The sequence below is a fragment of the Pan paniscus genome, chromosome 23 (genome assembly GCF_029289425.2).
Source record: "Pan paniscus chromosome 23, NHGRI_mPanPan1-v2.0_pri, whole genome shotgun sequence".
Lineage (NCBI taxonomy): Eukaryota > Metazoa > Chordata > Mammalia > Primates > Hominidae > Pan > Pan paniscus.
The window spans coordinates 34,375,107-34,391,736 of NC_085927.1; the positions used below are offsets into that span (position 1 = coordinate 34,375,107).

Sequence of the window (16,630 nt, forward strand, 5' to 3'; positions counted from 1 at the left end):
GCGGGTGTCACTCTTTATTGCAGGGTCCACACTGTGGGTGCTGGGGCCCCTCCCACTGAGGGAAGGCTGAGCCTCTAGCCAGGGCTGGCCACCTGGCCACCTATGAGTCCATTCTTCTGTCCCCTTAATCTCAGGCTGAGCATTTGCACTGGATTTCTGGGGGCCTGTGAGTCCTCCTTGACCTTCATCGCCCACTATCATGTGCTTGAGAGCATCACAAGTCAGTAGCAATGAGCCAGGTGGGTGGTGGGTCACCTGGCACAGCAGGCCTGGGGCTCGGGTCCCAGCCCAGCAGCTGTGGAGTCCCAGGTGGAGGCAGGGGTGGTGGCCTCGGCCACACTGCCCTCAGGCTCAAGGTCCAGGCCCTCGTAGATGGTGGGGAGTGAGGTGCGCTGGCTCAGCCGCCGGCGCAGGCCGACCAGCAGGGGCTGGGGCAGGGAAGCCACATCCACGTTGTTGCCCAGGTCCACCCAAGCCAAAGCAGGGAACTTGGTGGTGTCCTTGATGGCATCAGTGAGCTTGCGGGCAGTGGCCCGCGTCAGTCGGTTGCCGTTGAGCAGGAGCTGGGTGAGGCGGGGCAGCGCCCACAGGCTGGGCAGCAGGAGGTGCAGCAGCTCATCACTCAGCCCCGTGAAGCTCAGGTCCAGCACTGCCAGCACAGCACCATGGCTGCTCAGGTAGCGTGTGATGTGTTGCACGTCCTGTGTCGACAGCGGGATGCCCGAGAGGTCCACAGTCTCCCCTGCCAGCAGAGTCTTCTGGAGGCTGCTCTTGAGGCTATGGGAGAGTGGCAGGTGGGGACGGACTAGGCAACCAGGCAGTCCCCCCACCGACCACGGACAGTGACCTGTCGGGAACAGCCCAGGCCTACAGTCTGGCAAAGCCAGATTCAAACTGTGACTTTCGTATTTTTTGAGACAAAGTTTCGCTCTTTTTGTCCAGGCTGGAGTGCAGTGGCACAATCTGGGCTTACAGCAACCTCTGCCTCCCGGATTCAAGCGATTCTCCTGCTTCAGCCTCCCAAGTAGCTGGGATTAAAGGCATGTGCCACCACGCCTGGCTAATTTTGTATTTTTAGTAGAGGCGGGGTTTCTCCATCTTTGTCAGGCTGGTCTCAAACTCCTGACCTCAGGTGATCTGACCGCCTCAGCCTCCCAAAGTGCTGGGATTACAGGCGTGAGCCACTGCGCCCGGGCCCAAACTGTCACTTTCTAAGTGGGTGGCCATGGGCAATGCTCAGAGCCTCAGTTTCCCCTTTGGTGAAAATGGGACGTGGTTGTTGTGAGGATTAAATGCACACACAGTAAGGCTCTATCTTCATGAACTATTATTTGAAATCTCACTGTGTGCCCAGCATCCCACACCTGTTTTATTGACATCTCACTTATTTTTCAGATAGGTGAAGTAACTCTTCCATGGCCACACACCACTAAGCGGGGAACCAGGTCCCCAAACTGAGATGCTCTGACTCTTGAGCCCACATGTTTTTTTCCCTGTGCCCCTTCTGATGTCGATTCTTTTAGGGTAGGGAGAAATTCTCCTACAAAGGGACGGCTATTAGGCTGTACAGGGCACCGGGGATAGAGAGGGACAGGCCCACAGTAGTGAAAGGGGAGGTCCTGGGTGTGCAGGCTGGGGACCGGCCATGGGGGAGGGCTCCCTGTGTTTTCTCAGTTAGAAGGGAAGTTCAGAGACTGAGAAGGACCCCCGCCCCCACCAACCCTGTAGGTCTCTCCCCAGTTATCTGAACAGAGCCCACTAGGCAGACAGGCCTTTTGGGGGACTGACAGCAGTGAGCACACCCTCAGGACCCCCACCAGCCATGGCAGGGAACAACCTTGTGGGGTCCAAGCTCAGCGTGGCCTGTTAGGCCCAAGGTGGGACAGGGGTGGAGGGCAGACAGGGGAGGCCTGCTAGGGTAAGCTCCCGGCAGCAGTTCAGGCCTCTGGGCCTGGGTGCCTGTGGCCAGCTCTGGACTGAGCCTGTGTGTGAGGCTCCATGGATGGAGTCACTCCAGGATGGAGTGTCTGAGAGGGACCCATGGCAGAGGGAGCTATTGGGCAGCCACGGAAGCCTCAGTTGTAGGCAGCTTGGCAGTGGCAAAGAATTCCCAACAAGGTACAGGAAAATCAGGGTAGAGTGTGGCCTTAGGCAAGCCACTTCTCCGAACCTGTTTCCTTCCCTCTAAAATGAGAATCACGATCCAGAATCTGCCTCCCCCGCAACCTGTTGGGAAGTCTCAGCTGAAGATGCCTACTGAGGTCACCTTGGCTGTTGGGTGGAGGGGTGGGGTGTCCAGGCCGTGTAATGGACCAGGGATTGAGGGATGTGTGAATGGCAGGAGGCAGGACCGTCCTGTGGGAAATGCCAAACGGGTCACTCAGAGGGTGCAGCTTGGCTTGGGGAGCATCTGCTACCACGGGCCAGGCTGACTTCCAGGGTAGGGCCCTCATGCGGACCAGGTGAGGGCCTCACCAGGTGGGATTTCAGCACCAGCCTCTTGGTGAGAGTGCAGGTGTCAACCTGAGAAGGGACCTTGGAGCAGCAGTGAGGAGGGGCAGTGGCTGGGCTACCCTTACCAGCTCTGGGTCTTCCTCTGGCGCAGGCTGGACCCTTGCTGCTGCTTCGAGTGAGGGGTGAGGTGGTAGATGAGCTGTCGGCAGATCTTGTCCGAGGACTTCCAGAGCTCATAGTCCTGTGGGAGGGCAGTGTCACCATGGTGAATCTGAGCCCCTCCTGCCCACCTCAGGGCCTTGGGGAGAGGGGCCCAGGCAGCCAAGTGTGTGTGTGAGCACAGTCATGCACCATGCATCACCGAGTTGCCCACCAGGGCCTCCCCCTCCTACCCCCCAACCCGGCTGTGGCCTGGCACAGAGCCAGGGGAGGCTGCCCTCTGGGAGCTGGACAGGCTGGTCCAGTCCCGCAGTGCCCGGCGGGAGGAAGCCCAGACAATGAGCCCTTGTTCCCTGTCCTCAGGCCCAGGGCCAGCGTCTCGGGCTATCAGCCGGCTGCCTGCCCACCCTCAGCACCCTTCGGGGACTTGCCACAGGGGGAGGAGGCCAGACCAGGCCCCTCGAGGGAGCCGTGCTCCACTGACGCCAATCCCAGGGAGTAGGAACAAGCCAGGTCAGCATGTTCTTCTTCCTCTCACTCTCCAAGCGAGACTGCGCCTGTGGGGTCTGGGTCTGGGCTGACAGGGCTGGGGGATGTAATGTTTTACAGCACCACCACCTGGCTCTCTCTTAGTCCTAACTGGGCTCCGGCAGAGGCCCAGCTCAGGGTGGAATCCGAGGTGCGCGGCCCACAAAGCTGGCACTGAGCATGCTCCACTGCATCCTTTATCCAGTCCCTCTGTGAACAGCCCCAGGAGCAGGCAGCACACACAGCAGCTGCAAGCCCTGGCCATTCCTGTGATGGCTGTGGGCTAGGCGCAGAGTCCTAGGGGCCGACTGTGCACAGACCTGGGCATTCAGAGCTGGCAGGGCCCAGAGCGGATACCCTTGTTTTGGTTGGGGACTCACTGTGACTAGGAGTCTGGGTCCGGTGGCTGGTCACAGCCACATATCCTGGGGCTGTGTCGATGCTCATGGCAGGACATCTGCAGGTGCTGTCAGCATGGGGTTCTGGGCAGCTGTGGGGTGGAGGCTGCAGGTGGCAAACTCCACCCCAGCAATGAGGAGGGCCTTGCTTATGACCCCAGCTGTTGTAGGGGAAAGCAGTGAGCACCCGTCCGCAAGGGTGTCTGTACAGGATGGAGACCTGCGCACAGACGGGGGCTCTAGCCGAGAGCGGCTCTCTTCTGGCCCAGGAATTCAGAGGCTAGGAGTTTGTTTCCGCTGGTGGATTTCTCAGAACAGTCTGTGACCCGCAGGGTCCCCATATGACTTCTGCCCAGCTACAGTCTTCCTGGTCTGGGTCCCCAGGCCTGGTGCACAGTGCTGCCACACAGAAAATGGGTCTGCCCAGGACTCTGAGGGTCCTGCAAAGCACAGCTCACACTTGCTCTAGCTGGTGGCCAGCCTAATATACTGATGCTGGCAGCAGGTCTCAGACAGGGACAGTGACTTGCCTAAGGCCACACAGCAAGCTGCAGAAGGACCTAGCCTCCCAGTCCCCAGCCCTGGGCTCTGTTGGCCCCTGTCCACCACAGTGCCCAGCCCAGGGCCCGTGCCTGCCAGCCTCACCTTCTTGGGGCACTGCAGGTCCCGGGCCAGGTTCACAAGCAGGTCATGGGAGATGGGGTCGACCGGGTTGAGGAAGGCCACATCTCTGTAGAGGATATCAGGAAGGAGGGTCCTCTCAAGGCCCAGGTCCTGTGAGTGGTGAAGAGAGAGTTGAGTGAGCCCGTTGGGTCTCCCATCTCGAGGCCCCACCCCAGCCAGCCAGATGCTGCTTATGCCCGTTCCTGTCTCTCCATCTCCTCCCTAAGGCTGGCTGGATTCTCCCCACAGGCGGCCATGGGCCAACAGTCCAGTGGCGGGTGGCCCCCTTCTTTTTTTGCTTATTTATTTTTTGAGACAGGGTCTCGCCCTGTCACCCAGGCTGGAGTGCAGTGGCGTGATCTCGGTTCAGTGTAACATCTGCCTCCTCAAGGAATCCTCCCACTTCAGCCTCCTGAGGAGCTGGGGCTATAGACAGGCACCACTATGCTCAGCTAATTTAAAAAAAAAATGTTTTGTAGAAATGGGGTCTCACTATGTTGCCCAGACTGGTCTCAAACTCCTGGGCTCAAGCGATCCTCCCAAAGTGCTGGGATTACAGGTGTGAGCCACTCAGCCTTGGAGGACCCTTTGGATAAGTAGAGGGGAGGGACATGGGAGCCCTCAGGGAAGTGGTAAGTGAATCCCAGAACCCTTAGAGCAGTTCCCTCGAGGTAGTGTTGTGCTGTGACACTGCCTTCTCTGGGGTTAGGACTTGTCAGTGGGATTCTTTGGGGTCTTTCATCTTATGGTGGGGGGGTTTGCTCTTCTTATGACCCCTCAAATTCCCCTGTCCCCCAGTGTTCCCTTCAGACCCTCTGCCTTCCCACCTATCCCTTGGTTTTCCTAAGCTGCGGCCAGCATCTGTTTGCGGACAGGTATGGATCCTTCCCTTGGGGGCGGACCTCTCTCTCAGATGTCTCAAAGGCATGCCACCCTGAAGCCAGCCTCACCACCCATGCCCCAGCTCAGTATAGGGCACCTCCATGACCATCTTCCCAGGCATTGGGGCCAGAAGCTCTGGAACCCCCCAGCACTCTTCCGTCCTCCTCTCTCCCCCGGCTCACCTAGTCATCCCTTCACTCTCCCCACCACTCCTGCCAAGATTCAGGCCTCCAGCCTCCTCTCCTACCCATCCCTCACCCCACCGCCTGCACAGACCTGCCCTGGCCTTCCTGCCTCACTCCTCCACTTTCTCCTCCTGTCTACTCCCACAGGACTGGTGTGGGGCTGAATACTCTTTCAGAGGGTCTCTTTGTTTTGAGACGGAGTTTTGCTCTTGTTGCCCAGGCTGGGGCGCAATGGTGCGAGGTCAGCTCACCGCAACCTCCGCCTCCCGGGTTCAAGCAATTCTCCTGCCTCAGCCTCCTGAGTAGCTGGGATTGCAGGCATGTGCCACCACGCCCAGCTAATTTTGTATTTTTAGCAGGGAAGGGGTTTCTCCATGTTGGTCAGGCTGGTCTCGAATTCCCGACTTCAGGTGATCTGCCTGCCTCGGCCTCCCAAAGTGCTGGGATTATAGGCGTGAGCCACTGCATCTGGCCCAGAGGGTCTCTTTAGAGGACATTTTGAGAGCTGATGGGGCAGCCACAGCCAGGAGGGGCCTCTAGACCCCATGTGGGCCTTCTCCAATCCATAGGTGATATGCTCTGTGCGTGGGTCCCAAGCACAGGAAGTTGGGCCAGGCAGGGGAGGCCGTGGGTCACAGCTGCAGGGTCCCTGCAGGTTATGGAGCAGGATAGGCCCCGGCTGGACCTCAAATCCCAACCTCTGAGACACAAAGAGGTGGTCTCTGAGGATCCTTCTTTCCCTCTAGTTTCCCAGCTAAAATGCCCAACTGGTGTCTTGGACTCCAGGCAGCATCCCAGACTGAGATCTGTGCCTCTGGTTGTCTGGCTGATTCAGTGCTGCTCTGCTGTTTGCCACAGATGCCAGCTAGGGAAGATCCAGGAGGAAGGCTGGCTGATGAGCCTGGCAGACCCAGACAGGGCCCCAGACCGCAACCTGCCAGCCTGCCTTCCATGGGTCTAGACAGCTCCTCTTAAAGGGACAGCTCCATTTTTCCAGCCTGCTGAATCCAGAGTGTGAGAAGGTGGAGAAGGGAAGGGAGGAAGAAGGGCTCTGGCCCTGGCTTGCCCCACATTTTCTCTGTGGGCCCTGGGATGACCACTTCGCTCCATGCCTCAGTTTCCCCATTTCTAATCTACCTTCTGCAGGCCGAACACCTGCATGGCTGACTTCCTGCTCACAGGATGGGGCAGGTAGTGGTGGTAGCTGCTGTAGGGGGTGGGGACGGGGTGGTGAGGGAAGTGGCATGCCCAGGTGATTGGGGGGACCAGCATCCTGGGACAACCCAGGGGTTGGGATCTGGGTTTAGTGTACCTGGTGTGTGTAGGAGCAGAGCCACCACCGGACCGAGTGTTGTGATGCACAGATGCTGGGGGTGTGTACTCTAAGGGCATGAGCCGCCTGTTGGAGAACTGGTGATGCATGGATGGCTCTCTGTGGGCTGCCATGGTGTCTTGGGGTGAGGCTGCATCCCTAGACCAGCCCTGGGTCCTCTCTCCAGGGTCCACTGTCTCCCGGATCCTGGAGGAGGGGGAAGCTACCCTCTTGCATTGTCTCTCAATACAAGATGATTTGACCTCACTTGCCACTCCTCCCGGGCCCCTCCCATCTTGCCAGGGCCTGAATTTGGGCTCTTAGGTCCAGGCTACCGGGCCACCCTCAACACACACAACCCCTCTCAAACCCCAAAGACCCGGACACACTCAGCAGCCCCCTCCTCCACACGGTCCACCGACCTCACCCAGCCCTCACTCCAGGCGGTCGCCCTCTCGCCCACGCAAGACCCCGCGTGCTGCAGCCTGTCGCGCCCTCGGAACCCGCCTGCACGCGCCAGAGACCAGCTCCGCCTCGCCTCCCGGCGGATACAGGCCCACAACCCATAGCCCCGCGCCTCCCAGACCCCCAGACCCTCCCTGGCCGCCAGCCCCGGGGCGGACGGCTCCTTCTCTCGCCTGGCGCAGGAGGCGCAGCAGCTGCCGGGCGCGCTCCGGCCGCCGCTCGCGGAGCGTGGACTGGATCTCGCGGAGCCACCGCACCCGGCGCTCGTAGGGCGCGGGCCCGCAGCCGGCCGCCGCCCCGGCCTCGGAGCCAGCCTCGGGCCCGGCCCGCCGGCCCAGCCGCGCCCCCATGGCCGTCGCGCGACGGTCGCCGAACCCACAGGAGGCCGGGCTGTCTGCGCCCCGCTCCCGGGGCCGCCTCTAGTCGCCCCGCCTCCAATCACCGCGGCCCTGCCCCGTCCGGGTCCGAAGGCTGAGCGCCCGCCCCACCCCGCGCCGGAGCGAGGCCAGTGGGTTCCTCGGTTTGGCCTGATCACACTGGAGGAGGCCCTGCTTGCGTCAGTCTTGGCGCTAGAACCCGAGGGCCTGGAGCCGCCAGGGGAGACGCGGAGCTCGGCCGAGACGAGGTGGCTTTTGGCACCTCTTTACCCTCTGGCCCCAGTGCTGACTGGGGAATAGTCGCTTTGACGGTGCAAAGAGCATTCTAGGCGGGGTGGGGGGGTTCTGCTGTGTGTGCCAGTGTTAGGTATTGCCCCCATTGCTTTTAGAAATCTGCCCTGCATGGTGAATCTCCGTCTCTACTAAAATATAAAAATTAGGCCGGGCACGGTGGCTCACGCCTGTAATCCCAGCACTTTGGGGGGCCGAGGCAGGCGGAATCTAAGGTCAGGAGTTCAAGACTAGCCTGGCTAACATGGTGAAACCACATTTTTATTGAAAATACAAAAAATTAGCCGGGCGTGGTGGCGGGCGCCTGTAATCCCAGCTATTCGGGAGGTTGAGGTAGGAGAATCAATTGAACCTGGGAGGCGGAGGTTACAGTGAGCCGAGATGGCGCCACCGCACTCTACCCTGGGTGACAGAGCAAAACTCTGTCTCAAAAAAAAAAAAAGAAAAGAAAAAAAAGAAATCTCTGCAGCTGGCAGTTGTGGTGTAGGACCTGCTCACGCTACATGGACACTCCTGCACTGGCAAATATTTACTGCCTCCTGCTTCTTGGTTTGGGGCAGGCCCCCACCTCTGACCCCAGCCTGGGAAATAAACCGGATGAAGAGTCAGGTTAACCGTTAAGCCCAGCTCTGGGCAAGCTGGCAGCAGGCGGGCTGTATCTGCCGCTGGCTTCAGTCTGCCTCCCTGACAAGGGGTGGGGGTGGCGGCAGGCAGAGTGAGATGGGGGCCCTGGCTCCTCTGAGGACCAGGGTGAGGTACGGACCCACCCAGCTCAAGGTGTATCCCACTTCCCAGGGCTCCCTCAGCAGAAGCCTAGGTCTCTGCTGCAGGCCTGCTGGGCCCCTGCAGCCCCAATCCCGGCTCTGGGACGCTCACATCTCCTGCGTGGGGGACGTTTGAGGCACTGTTCTGCAGTTCCCACTTCTCTAAGCAAGGAGCACGTGTTTAGCCTGTGAGGACCGGTACCTGTTGTGCAGGAAGGGCTGAGCACTGCCCGAGGGCATATAGTGAGGGACGACAGCCAAGCTCCTGTGTGTGTGTGTGTGTGTGTGTGTGTCTGTGTCTGCTAATTACCCTATGAAGATTCAAGGTTCCTTCCTTTGGGTTAAGCACTGCCTGCCCAGAGATGGCAGTGGGGAGAGGGCAGGGTGCTAGGCTCTGTCATCCTGTGGGGCTGGGCCCCTGAGACAAGGCAGAGGACAGCAGGATGTCTTAGCCCCTTGACCATCCACGGACCCCCAACCCCTGCTGGAGCAGTGCTTGCACCCCCTTCTCCCCTGGCACCTGCCAGCTGGACCCAACAGCCTCTCCTCCCGCTCCAGTGCAGCCAGCATTGTCCTGGGGCCACCTTGGCACCACAGGTTTCCTCCCTGGCAAACCTGCATGACGGCCTTGCGTGCCCTCCCCCAGGGCCAAGGCGCTGTTGCTGAACTGAAGTGGCAACCTACCCAGTCAGAGCTTTAAGCTGCAGCTCTGATGCCCCAGGGACCTCTCAGACCCCCCTGCCCAGAGCAGGCAGCCCGGTAAGCCCTCCTCCTCTTCCCCTGCAGCCTCAGGGCTGGAGCCACAGCTGGGAGGGCTCCCAGATCCTGACCATATCCTCCCAGAGGCTGAGCCAGGCCTGGGCACTGTCCCCTCAAATGTGAGAATACTGGGCAGGGGGAGGGGAGGAAGGAGGGAATGGAGGGCTGAGCCTGGAGGCATGAAAGGGGCAACCTAGGCAGCGGTATGGGGGAGTGCTCAGAGCTTAGTGTCCTGTGGAAGGCAGAGAACTGCCCCAGCCCCCGCCTCTCATCCCCCACCCTCTGTGTCCCTGGCCGAGAGGTTCCTGGAGGACATTTTTACAGCAAAAGAGGGAGGGTGGCGTCTGGGCCTAGATCCTTGGATGGGCTTTTCTCTGCCTGCTTGTGGGGCGCCTAGGGCGAGTGGGCTTTTGGAGACAATTTCTGGCCTAACCTGACTTGGACAGCAGCCCCCAGAGGCACAGCTATCCCCTCAGGCATGGGGGCATGATTCCACCTCGCTAGCCCACATGTGTTCTTCACGGAAGGCTGCTGGCCCGTCTCCCTGGGGTTACCCTGAGCAGCAGAGCTGTGTTTGTTGAGACTCCATGGGGTGGAGGGATTGCGATGTTGTCCTCTCAGTTCCCGGGGCTGATGTGGAAGCTCAAGGGCTTGCCCTGGATTCTTTAGGGTAGCCCTGCCATCCCTAGTGAGTCAGTGAGTTGGGAGGTTGGGGGCTGGAGAATCAGGTAGGGAGGACACAGCTAGACCTCAGGCCCTGATGGGAACGTACTAGGCTCCAAGTGGGACCTGCCAGGAGACAAGAATTGATGACAGCCACACCTTTGGAGTCTCAAGCCCTCTGCCACCCATGCGGTGGCCTAGTTCAAATGACAGGAACACAAAGTCCAGCTGGCCCAATGGGCAGGTAGAGGGCTGCAGCCAGGGCTGGAACTGGCCTTGCACTGCCTCTGGGCCCTTCTCTACCCACCCAGTAGTATTGTTCAAGCCCAGGAGGGAAGAAGGCCAGCTCAGGGTTAATGTTACCTCAGCAAGTAGCTGGGTGGCACTGAGCCTCCTGGTAGCCACTGTAAAGAAGGACACAGAATGGTTTGGGGGCATTCACTAGGAGGAAGGAAGCAGATGGATACTCTATGGAGACAGAATGTCCTCTGTGTTTGCTCTACAGGAACGGGTTGTCAACCTTCTGCAGGGCCAGGAATTGTCATGAGGCTATAGTAGGCAGCAGAGCTTGGCGGGGTGAGGTGAGATCACAGGTATAGGCTCAGGGCCTGGATTCAAATCCCCTGGGCTGCCACTTGTTGGATGTGTAACCATAGGCAGAGTAAGGACCTGCCATAGCAAATTACCACAAACTCAGTGGCTTAAAGCAACAGAATAGTTCTGGAGGCTAAAAGTCTGAAATCCAAGTATAGGCCAAGCCACACTCCCTTTGAGGACTCCAGGGGAAGATCCTTCCTTGCCTCTTCAGCTTCTGGTGGCTCCTGGCAATCCTTGGCCTTCCTTGGCTGCTGCTGCATCACTCCAGTCTCTGAAACCATCTACCCTATGTGTCTGTGTGGCCTTCACATGGCATTCCTTATTTTTGCAGTGGGGTCTCACTATGTTGCCCAGGCTGGTCTTGAACTCCTGGGTCCAAGCAGTCCTCCTGCCTCAGCCTCCCAAGTAGCTGGGATTATGAGTGAGTGCCACCATGCTCGGCTCACATGGCCTCCTTGTAATAACGCTAGTGCCTGGGTGCGGTGGCTCACGCCTGTAATCCCAGCACTTTTGGAGGCTGCGGTGGACGGACCATGAGGTCAGGAAATTGAGGCCATCCTGTCCAACATGGTGAAACCCTGTCTCTACTAAAATACAAAAAAAAAAAAAAAAAAAATAGCCTGGTGTGGTGACACATGCCTGTAGTCCCAGCTACTTGGGAGGCTGAGGCAGGGGAATCGCTTGAACCCAGGACGCAGAAGTTGCAGTGAGCTGAGATTGAGTGGTGACTTCACTCCAGCCTGGTGACAGAGCGAGACTCTGTCTCAAAAAAAAAAAAAAAAAAAAAAAAGAACTGAAGCTACTGGATTTAGGGCTCATTCATTCTTTTTTTAATTTTAATTTTTTTTTTTTTTTTGAGACAGAGTCTCACTCTGTTAGCCTAGGCTGGAGTGCAATGGCACGATCTTGGCTCACTGCAACCTCCACCTCCCAGGTTCAAGCGATTCTCCTGCCTCAGCCTTCCAAGTAGCTGGGATTACAGGTGCCCGCCACCACGCCCAGCTCATTTTTGTATTTTTAGTAGAGACAGGGTTTCACCATATTGGTCAGGCTGGTCTTGAACTCCTGACCTCAGGCAATCCACCCCTGTCAGCCTCCCAGTGTTGGGATTACAGGCGTGAGCCACTGTGCCCAACAGGGCTCATTCATTCTAATCCCGTATGATCTCATCTTAACTAATTACTTATGTAGAGACTCTATTTCCAAATAAGGTCATGTGAGGAAAAACCAACTCAAACTGTGTTTTTTGGCCTGGCGTGGTGGCTCACACCTATAATTCCAGCACTTTGGGAGGCTAAGGTGGGCGGATCACTTGAGGCTAGGAGTTTGAGACCAGCCTGGCCAACATAGCAAAACCCCATCTTCACTAAAAAATACAAGACAAAAATTAGCTGGGTATGGTGGCATGTGCCAGTAGTCCCAGCTACTCAGGAGGCTGAGGCAGGAGAATCGCTTGAACCTAGGAGGCGGAGGTTTCAGTGAGCCGAGATAGCACCACCGCATTCCAGCCTGGGTGACAGAGTGAGACTCCATCTCAAAACACACACACAAAACAACTGTGTTTCGCCTCTGTTCTCACAAGACAATAATCATCACAGAAGACTTCTTGTAACCAAATTTGTGGATTCTCCCACACACCCAGCAAGAATCAATTCTGCAGCAGACTCCAGCTGGTGTCTTCCAATTCAACTCAATTCTGGTGCTGTCTACCTGGAGATGGCCTCAGAAACCACAGGTTGAGGGCTTGGTCCCACAAGACCAACCCCCATCCCACCAGTCACAAGTCGGGGCATTGGGAACATCTGACTAACCGGCTTCTAGTTGGGGTTCCAAGGCCCCCTCTTTGGGTTCAATTAATTTGCTAGAGTAGCTCACACAACTCAGGGAGACCTGTTTATCGGTTTATTTCAAAGGATGTTTTATTTTATTTTCTCCTCAGACATACTGTATCATCCCTTAAAGTCAGTAGCTCAAAGGAAACTTTAAAAGCTATAAATAGGCCGGGCACGGTGGCTCACGCCTATAATCCCAGCACTTTGGGAGGTCGAGGCAGGTGGATCACTTGAGGTCAGGAGTTGGAGACCAGCCTGGCCAACATGGTGAAACTCCATCTCTACTAAAAGTACAAAATAAGCTCGGTGTGGTGGCAGGAGCCTGTAATCCCAGCTACTCGGGAGGCTGAGGCAGGAGAATCATCGGTTGAACCCGAGAGGCGCAAGTTGCAGTGAGCTGAGATCACACCTCTGCACTCCAGCATGGGCAACAGAGCGAGACTGACACTCCGTCTCAAAAAAAAAAAAAAAAGATAAAATAAAGGCTACAAATAAACAGTCAGATGAAGAGATACATAGGGTGAAGACTGGAAGACTCCTAAGTACAGAAGTTTCTGTCCTGGTAGAGTTGGACACATGGATGAGTTGGTTTTTTTTGTTGTTGCCCAGGCTAGAGTACAGTGGCACTATCTCAGCTCACTGCAGCCTCTGCCTCCCATGCTCAAGTGATCCTCCCCCCTCAGCCTCCCAAGTAGCTGGGACCACAGGCATGTGCCACTATGCCCAGCTAACTTTTTTATTTTTGTAGAGACGGGGTCTCTCTATTTTGCCCAGGCTGGTCAGGAACTCCTGGGCTCAAGCCATCCACCCACCTCGCCCTCCCAAAGCGCTGGGATTATAGGCATGAGCCACTGCGCCTGGCCATGGGTGAGTTCTTGTTCCCCTTCCTGTCAGCCTCCACATGAAACTCCCCAAACCCTGTCCTCTTGGGCCTTTTTAAAAAAAATTAATTAAAAAATTAAAGGCAGGGTCTCTCTATGTTGCCCAGGCTGATCTTGAACTCCTGGTCTCAAGTGATCCACCCACCTCGTCCTCCCATTGTGCTGGGATTACAAGATTAGAGATGCCAGCTGTCAGGTGGCTAGGTAGATTCAGTGTAAAGTCCTAGAAGACGCATTTTAGTAAAAACAGCTAGCCACCTGACAGCTGGCATCCATCCATTCAGTGAAGATTGTTGGGCACTGTGGATACTGTGGAGGAGGCAGCAGTCGCAGCCAGCCTGCAGAGTGAGGTGCAGTGCCAGAGGGCTTCAGGAGGAGGTGGCATTGTGATTGGTGTCTGAAGAGTGTCTCCATGATAATGGAGTCAGTGCAAAGTCCCAAAGATTGGGAAGGAGCAAGAGGAAAGGACAGTTCATATCCAGCTGCCCCACTCCAAAAAAAAAAAAAGAGGAAAGGACGGGCACCAGCAAGGTAGAACAAGGGGGGCCTCTGGAGTGTTTTCTTCCCAGCTGGGGAGGGGTGTGCTCAGATTTGCATGACAAGCGCCTGGGCTGCAGTAGGGAAACAGCAGAGGGGCTGGGACCTGTGATTGGGAGTCTCCAGGTGAAAGGGTTGGCCTATGGGGACTGGAGGTCAGGTGAGGCTAGGAGTGGGGTATAGAGGTGGGAGCAGCTGGACAGGCCCAGTGAGGATGCAGGGGCAGCTGCCTAGGGCTAGACTCTGGCTGCCCTGGTGGTAGGAGGTCTGGGGAGGCAGCTGCTTAGCTCAGGCTTGGGCACGTCCATCTGGTGTGTCTGAAACATAAGCCAGCAGGGCGCAGACTCGTCAGTGAGAGCATTCCTGAGCCCAGTATCCAAGAAGCAAGGGAGGTCGGGAAGGTGCTGCTGTGAGGCAGGGGGAGGTCCCCAAAAGTCCAGATGAGAGCATGGCGTGCGTGGAAAGTGCTGCGCAGTTTTGGCATCAGTGAAGTCACAGGGGGCTGTGGGTGAACAGGTGTGCTTGGGCATGTCACCAGGGAGGCCTTTAGACAGGAGCGGGTTGGCTTTCCTGGAGATCAGGCTGTGGCATGGTGTTGGGACTGGGGCATGGACAGTCTTCCTCCACCCCCATCCCCTCCTTGGAGCTTTCAGACACTGCAGATAATTACCAGGTGATGTGATAAATACTACCTGTGGAGGGTGCCTTGGGCAGGGAGGACAGGGCGGCCAGGAGGGGGGCCCTTTGGGCCCCTGCTCTGAGCTGCTCATCAGGAAAGGGGAGAAGCTCCTACAGGCCTGGTGTTGGAGCCTAGCCAGACCCTGTGAGGCCTTGAAAGTAGGAGGTGCATTGTCTGTGCATTGTCATCTCAAGGAATCCACCCAGCAACTGTTGTAGTTATCCCTGCTCTCTAGGTAGGAGACTGAGGCCAGGAAGGGAAAGGCTGCTGTGATACCCACACTATCAGTGGCTGGGGTTGAGTTTGAACCCAGGGACTCTAGGGCCCATGCCTCTGCCATCCTGCCTCTGAGTTTTGGAGTTGGACTTGTTCCATCAAGTGCCAGGCCAGCCCTGCTGCTGGGTGCTCCCAGGCATTCACAAGCTGACAATTCTGAAGGGCCCACGCACTTGGCCATGCTTCAGTCTGTGTCCTGACATCACAGGTGGGTGCTGGAATAACAAATGCTGCAAATGGCACTGGGGGTGTTGGCCAGGCTCTGGGGGCACAGGAGCTCTGCCCATGCCCACAGCTGGCCTGTGCTGACCTCCCTCCATCACAGCTGAGTGGCACCAGCCCTTCCATTGAGCTGAAGTCTTCCTCCCATTCCTTCAGTGTGGTCTTTGTGGCTCAGAGAGGCTGTGGCCAGGTACAGGATCTGGAGTGGCCCCTGGTTCTCTGCTCTGTGACCTTAGACGGTGGGCAGGATCTGAGGCCAGGCCCACCTGCAGCAGGTGTTACAAAGAGGCAAATTGGGGCTTAATGTTGGGAAGAACTTGCCAGCCAACCAGAGTCCCACTATCTTTGGAGGTAGTGAGCTCCCCATTGGGGAAGGTATGTAAGCTGACCTTTCTGGGATGCTGGAAGATCAGAGAGCAAACACTTGAGATTCTGTGATCCTAATATTGACTCCAATGCTATGATGTTTGGATTTGAAGTCAGTTCTATTTAGCCAGTTTACCAAGTGTCTCCTTGGTGCAGGACACCAGGGGACACAAAATGTCCTGGATAATATTGGGTTTCTGGCTCCCAGGGGTCCCTGAGATGTTGTTCCAGCAGTTCTGGAGTATGGGCCAGGCACCGCTTGCATCTGGACCGATCCGCATTGTTCGATCATTGTGAGCCTCATGATGGCAGTTCGGGATGTCATGCCCCCATGCGCCCCCCAACCCCACCCCGCCATGGCCCTCACCATGGCCCACTCAGGGCATGAGGCTTTCTGGGTGATTCCTGGTACTCAGTGTTGTCAGCTTCCTGGACCTGTCAGTGGGGGTGGGGCTGCAATGAGACGCCAGTTGCAGGAAGTGGTTTGCACAGCCTTCCTGGTGTCATGGGTCACTCTCTTGCCGAGAGGCTTTGGGCAGGTCCCTTCCCCTCTCAGCCTGCAGGTTCCTATGCCAGGAGCTCCCTTCTTGCCCCACCAGGGTCTTGTTTTCCCAGATACAGAGGTGGGGCAGATCCCAGCCCGTTGAAACAGACTGGGCTTTGGAGGCCACAGTGGGCCCATTTCTCAGAGGGACTGTGTGGCTGGGTGCTGAGCCAGGCACTGGACTGGCCCTTTGAGCCTCCTGTCTGGCCAAGGCCCCTGAGGCACTGTGGGCTGCTGGTGCCAGCACACAAGGGTGATAAGGAGATGAAAGTCACTAGGATGGTGGGGCGGCACCCGCCCCGGGCTGTGTTGGCAGCTGCCCCTGGCTGGAGGCCAGCTTGGCCCTGGAACCCTCCTCAAGGAACAAGGACACAAAAGAGCCAGCTCAGCCAGCCTCTACCTAGCACCCCAATCAGCACTCCCTTCTTCCCATGACCCCTACCCTCTGCCCGGCTCCTGTAACTGGCCAAGGAGCTAATGGACACCCACCAGGGTCTTAATGAGTGAGCCAGGGTTAATGGGTTACTGGGCCCGGTGACACATTCACCAGCCTCCCGGGGCTCTCAAAGTCCAGACTGGCCTGGCCTTGAAGGTCTTAGCTCGGCCACCTCCTTTTCCAGCTTTGACACCTCAGGGCTCAGGACGGGCCTAGGGTGGTCAAGAGGTCCCCTGCAGCCCTCACTTCCTGGAAAAGGCTCCATTTCCTGGCCTTCAGGCTCAGGTGGTTCCTTCCGCCTGGCAGGTCCTCCCCAAATCCAATCCCAGCTCGGGCTGGATTCCCAAGGCCCCTATTCTG

General features: G+C 57.4%; 2 protein-coding genes across 3 annotated transcripts in view; one reads left to right on the forward strand and one right to left on the reverse strand.

The window, feature by feature from the left end:
* On the reverse strand, positions 1 to 7,537 carry LRRC75B (leucine rich repeat containing 75B). The gene is made up of 4 exons (XM_034948469.3): positions 7,220 to 7,537; positions 4,185 to 4,313; positions 2,580 to 2,695; positions 1 to 777 (listed from the first exon to the last, which is right to left on the reverse strand). Exons 1-4 carry the CDS (start codon positions 7,394 to 7,396, stop codon positions 252 to 254), a joined length of 948 nt encoding a protein of 315 aa, XP_034804360.1. The 5' UTR covers positions 7,397 to 7,537; the 3' UTR covers positions 1 to 251.
* Positions 2,860 to 16,630, forward strand: part of GGT1 (gamma-glutamyltransferase 1) — a 40,533-nt gene continuing 26,762 nt past the window's right edge. For both annotated transcript variants that reach the window (XM_055105982.2, XM_055105994.2), the window contains exon 1: positions 2,860 to 3,126. The gene's annotated coding sequence lies outside the window, so the exon portion shown is untranslated. The remainder of the gene's footprint in view (positions 3,127 to 16,630) is intronic.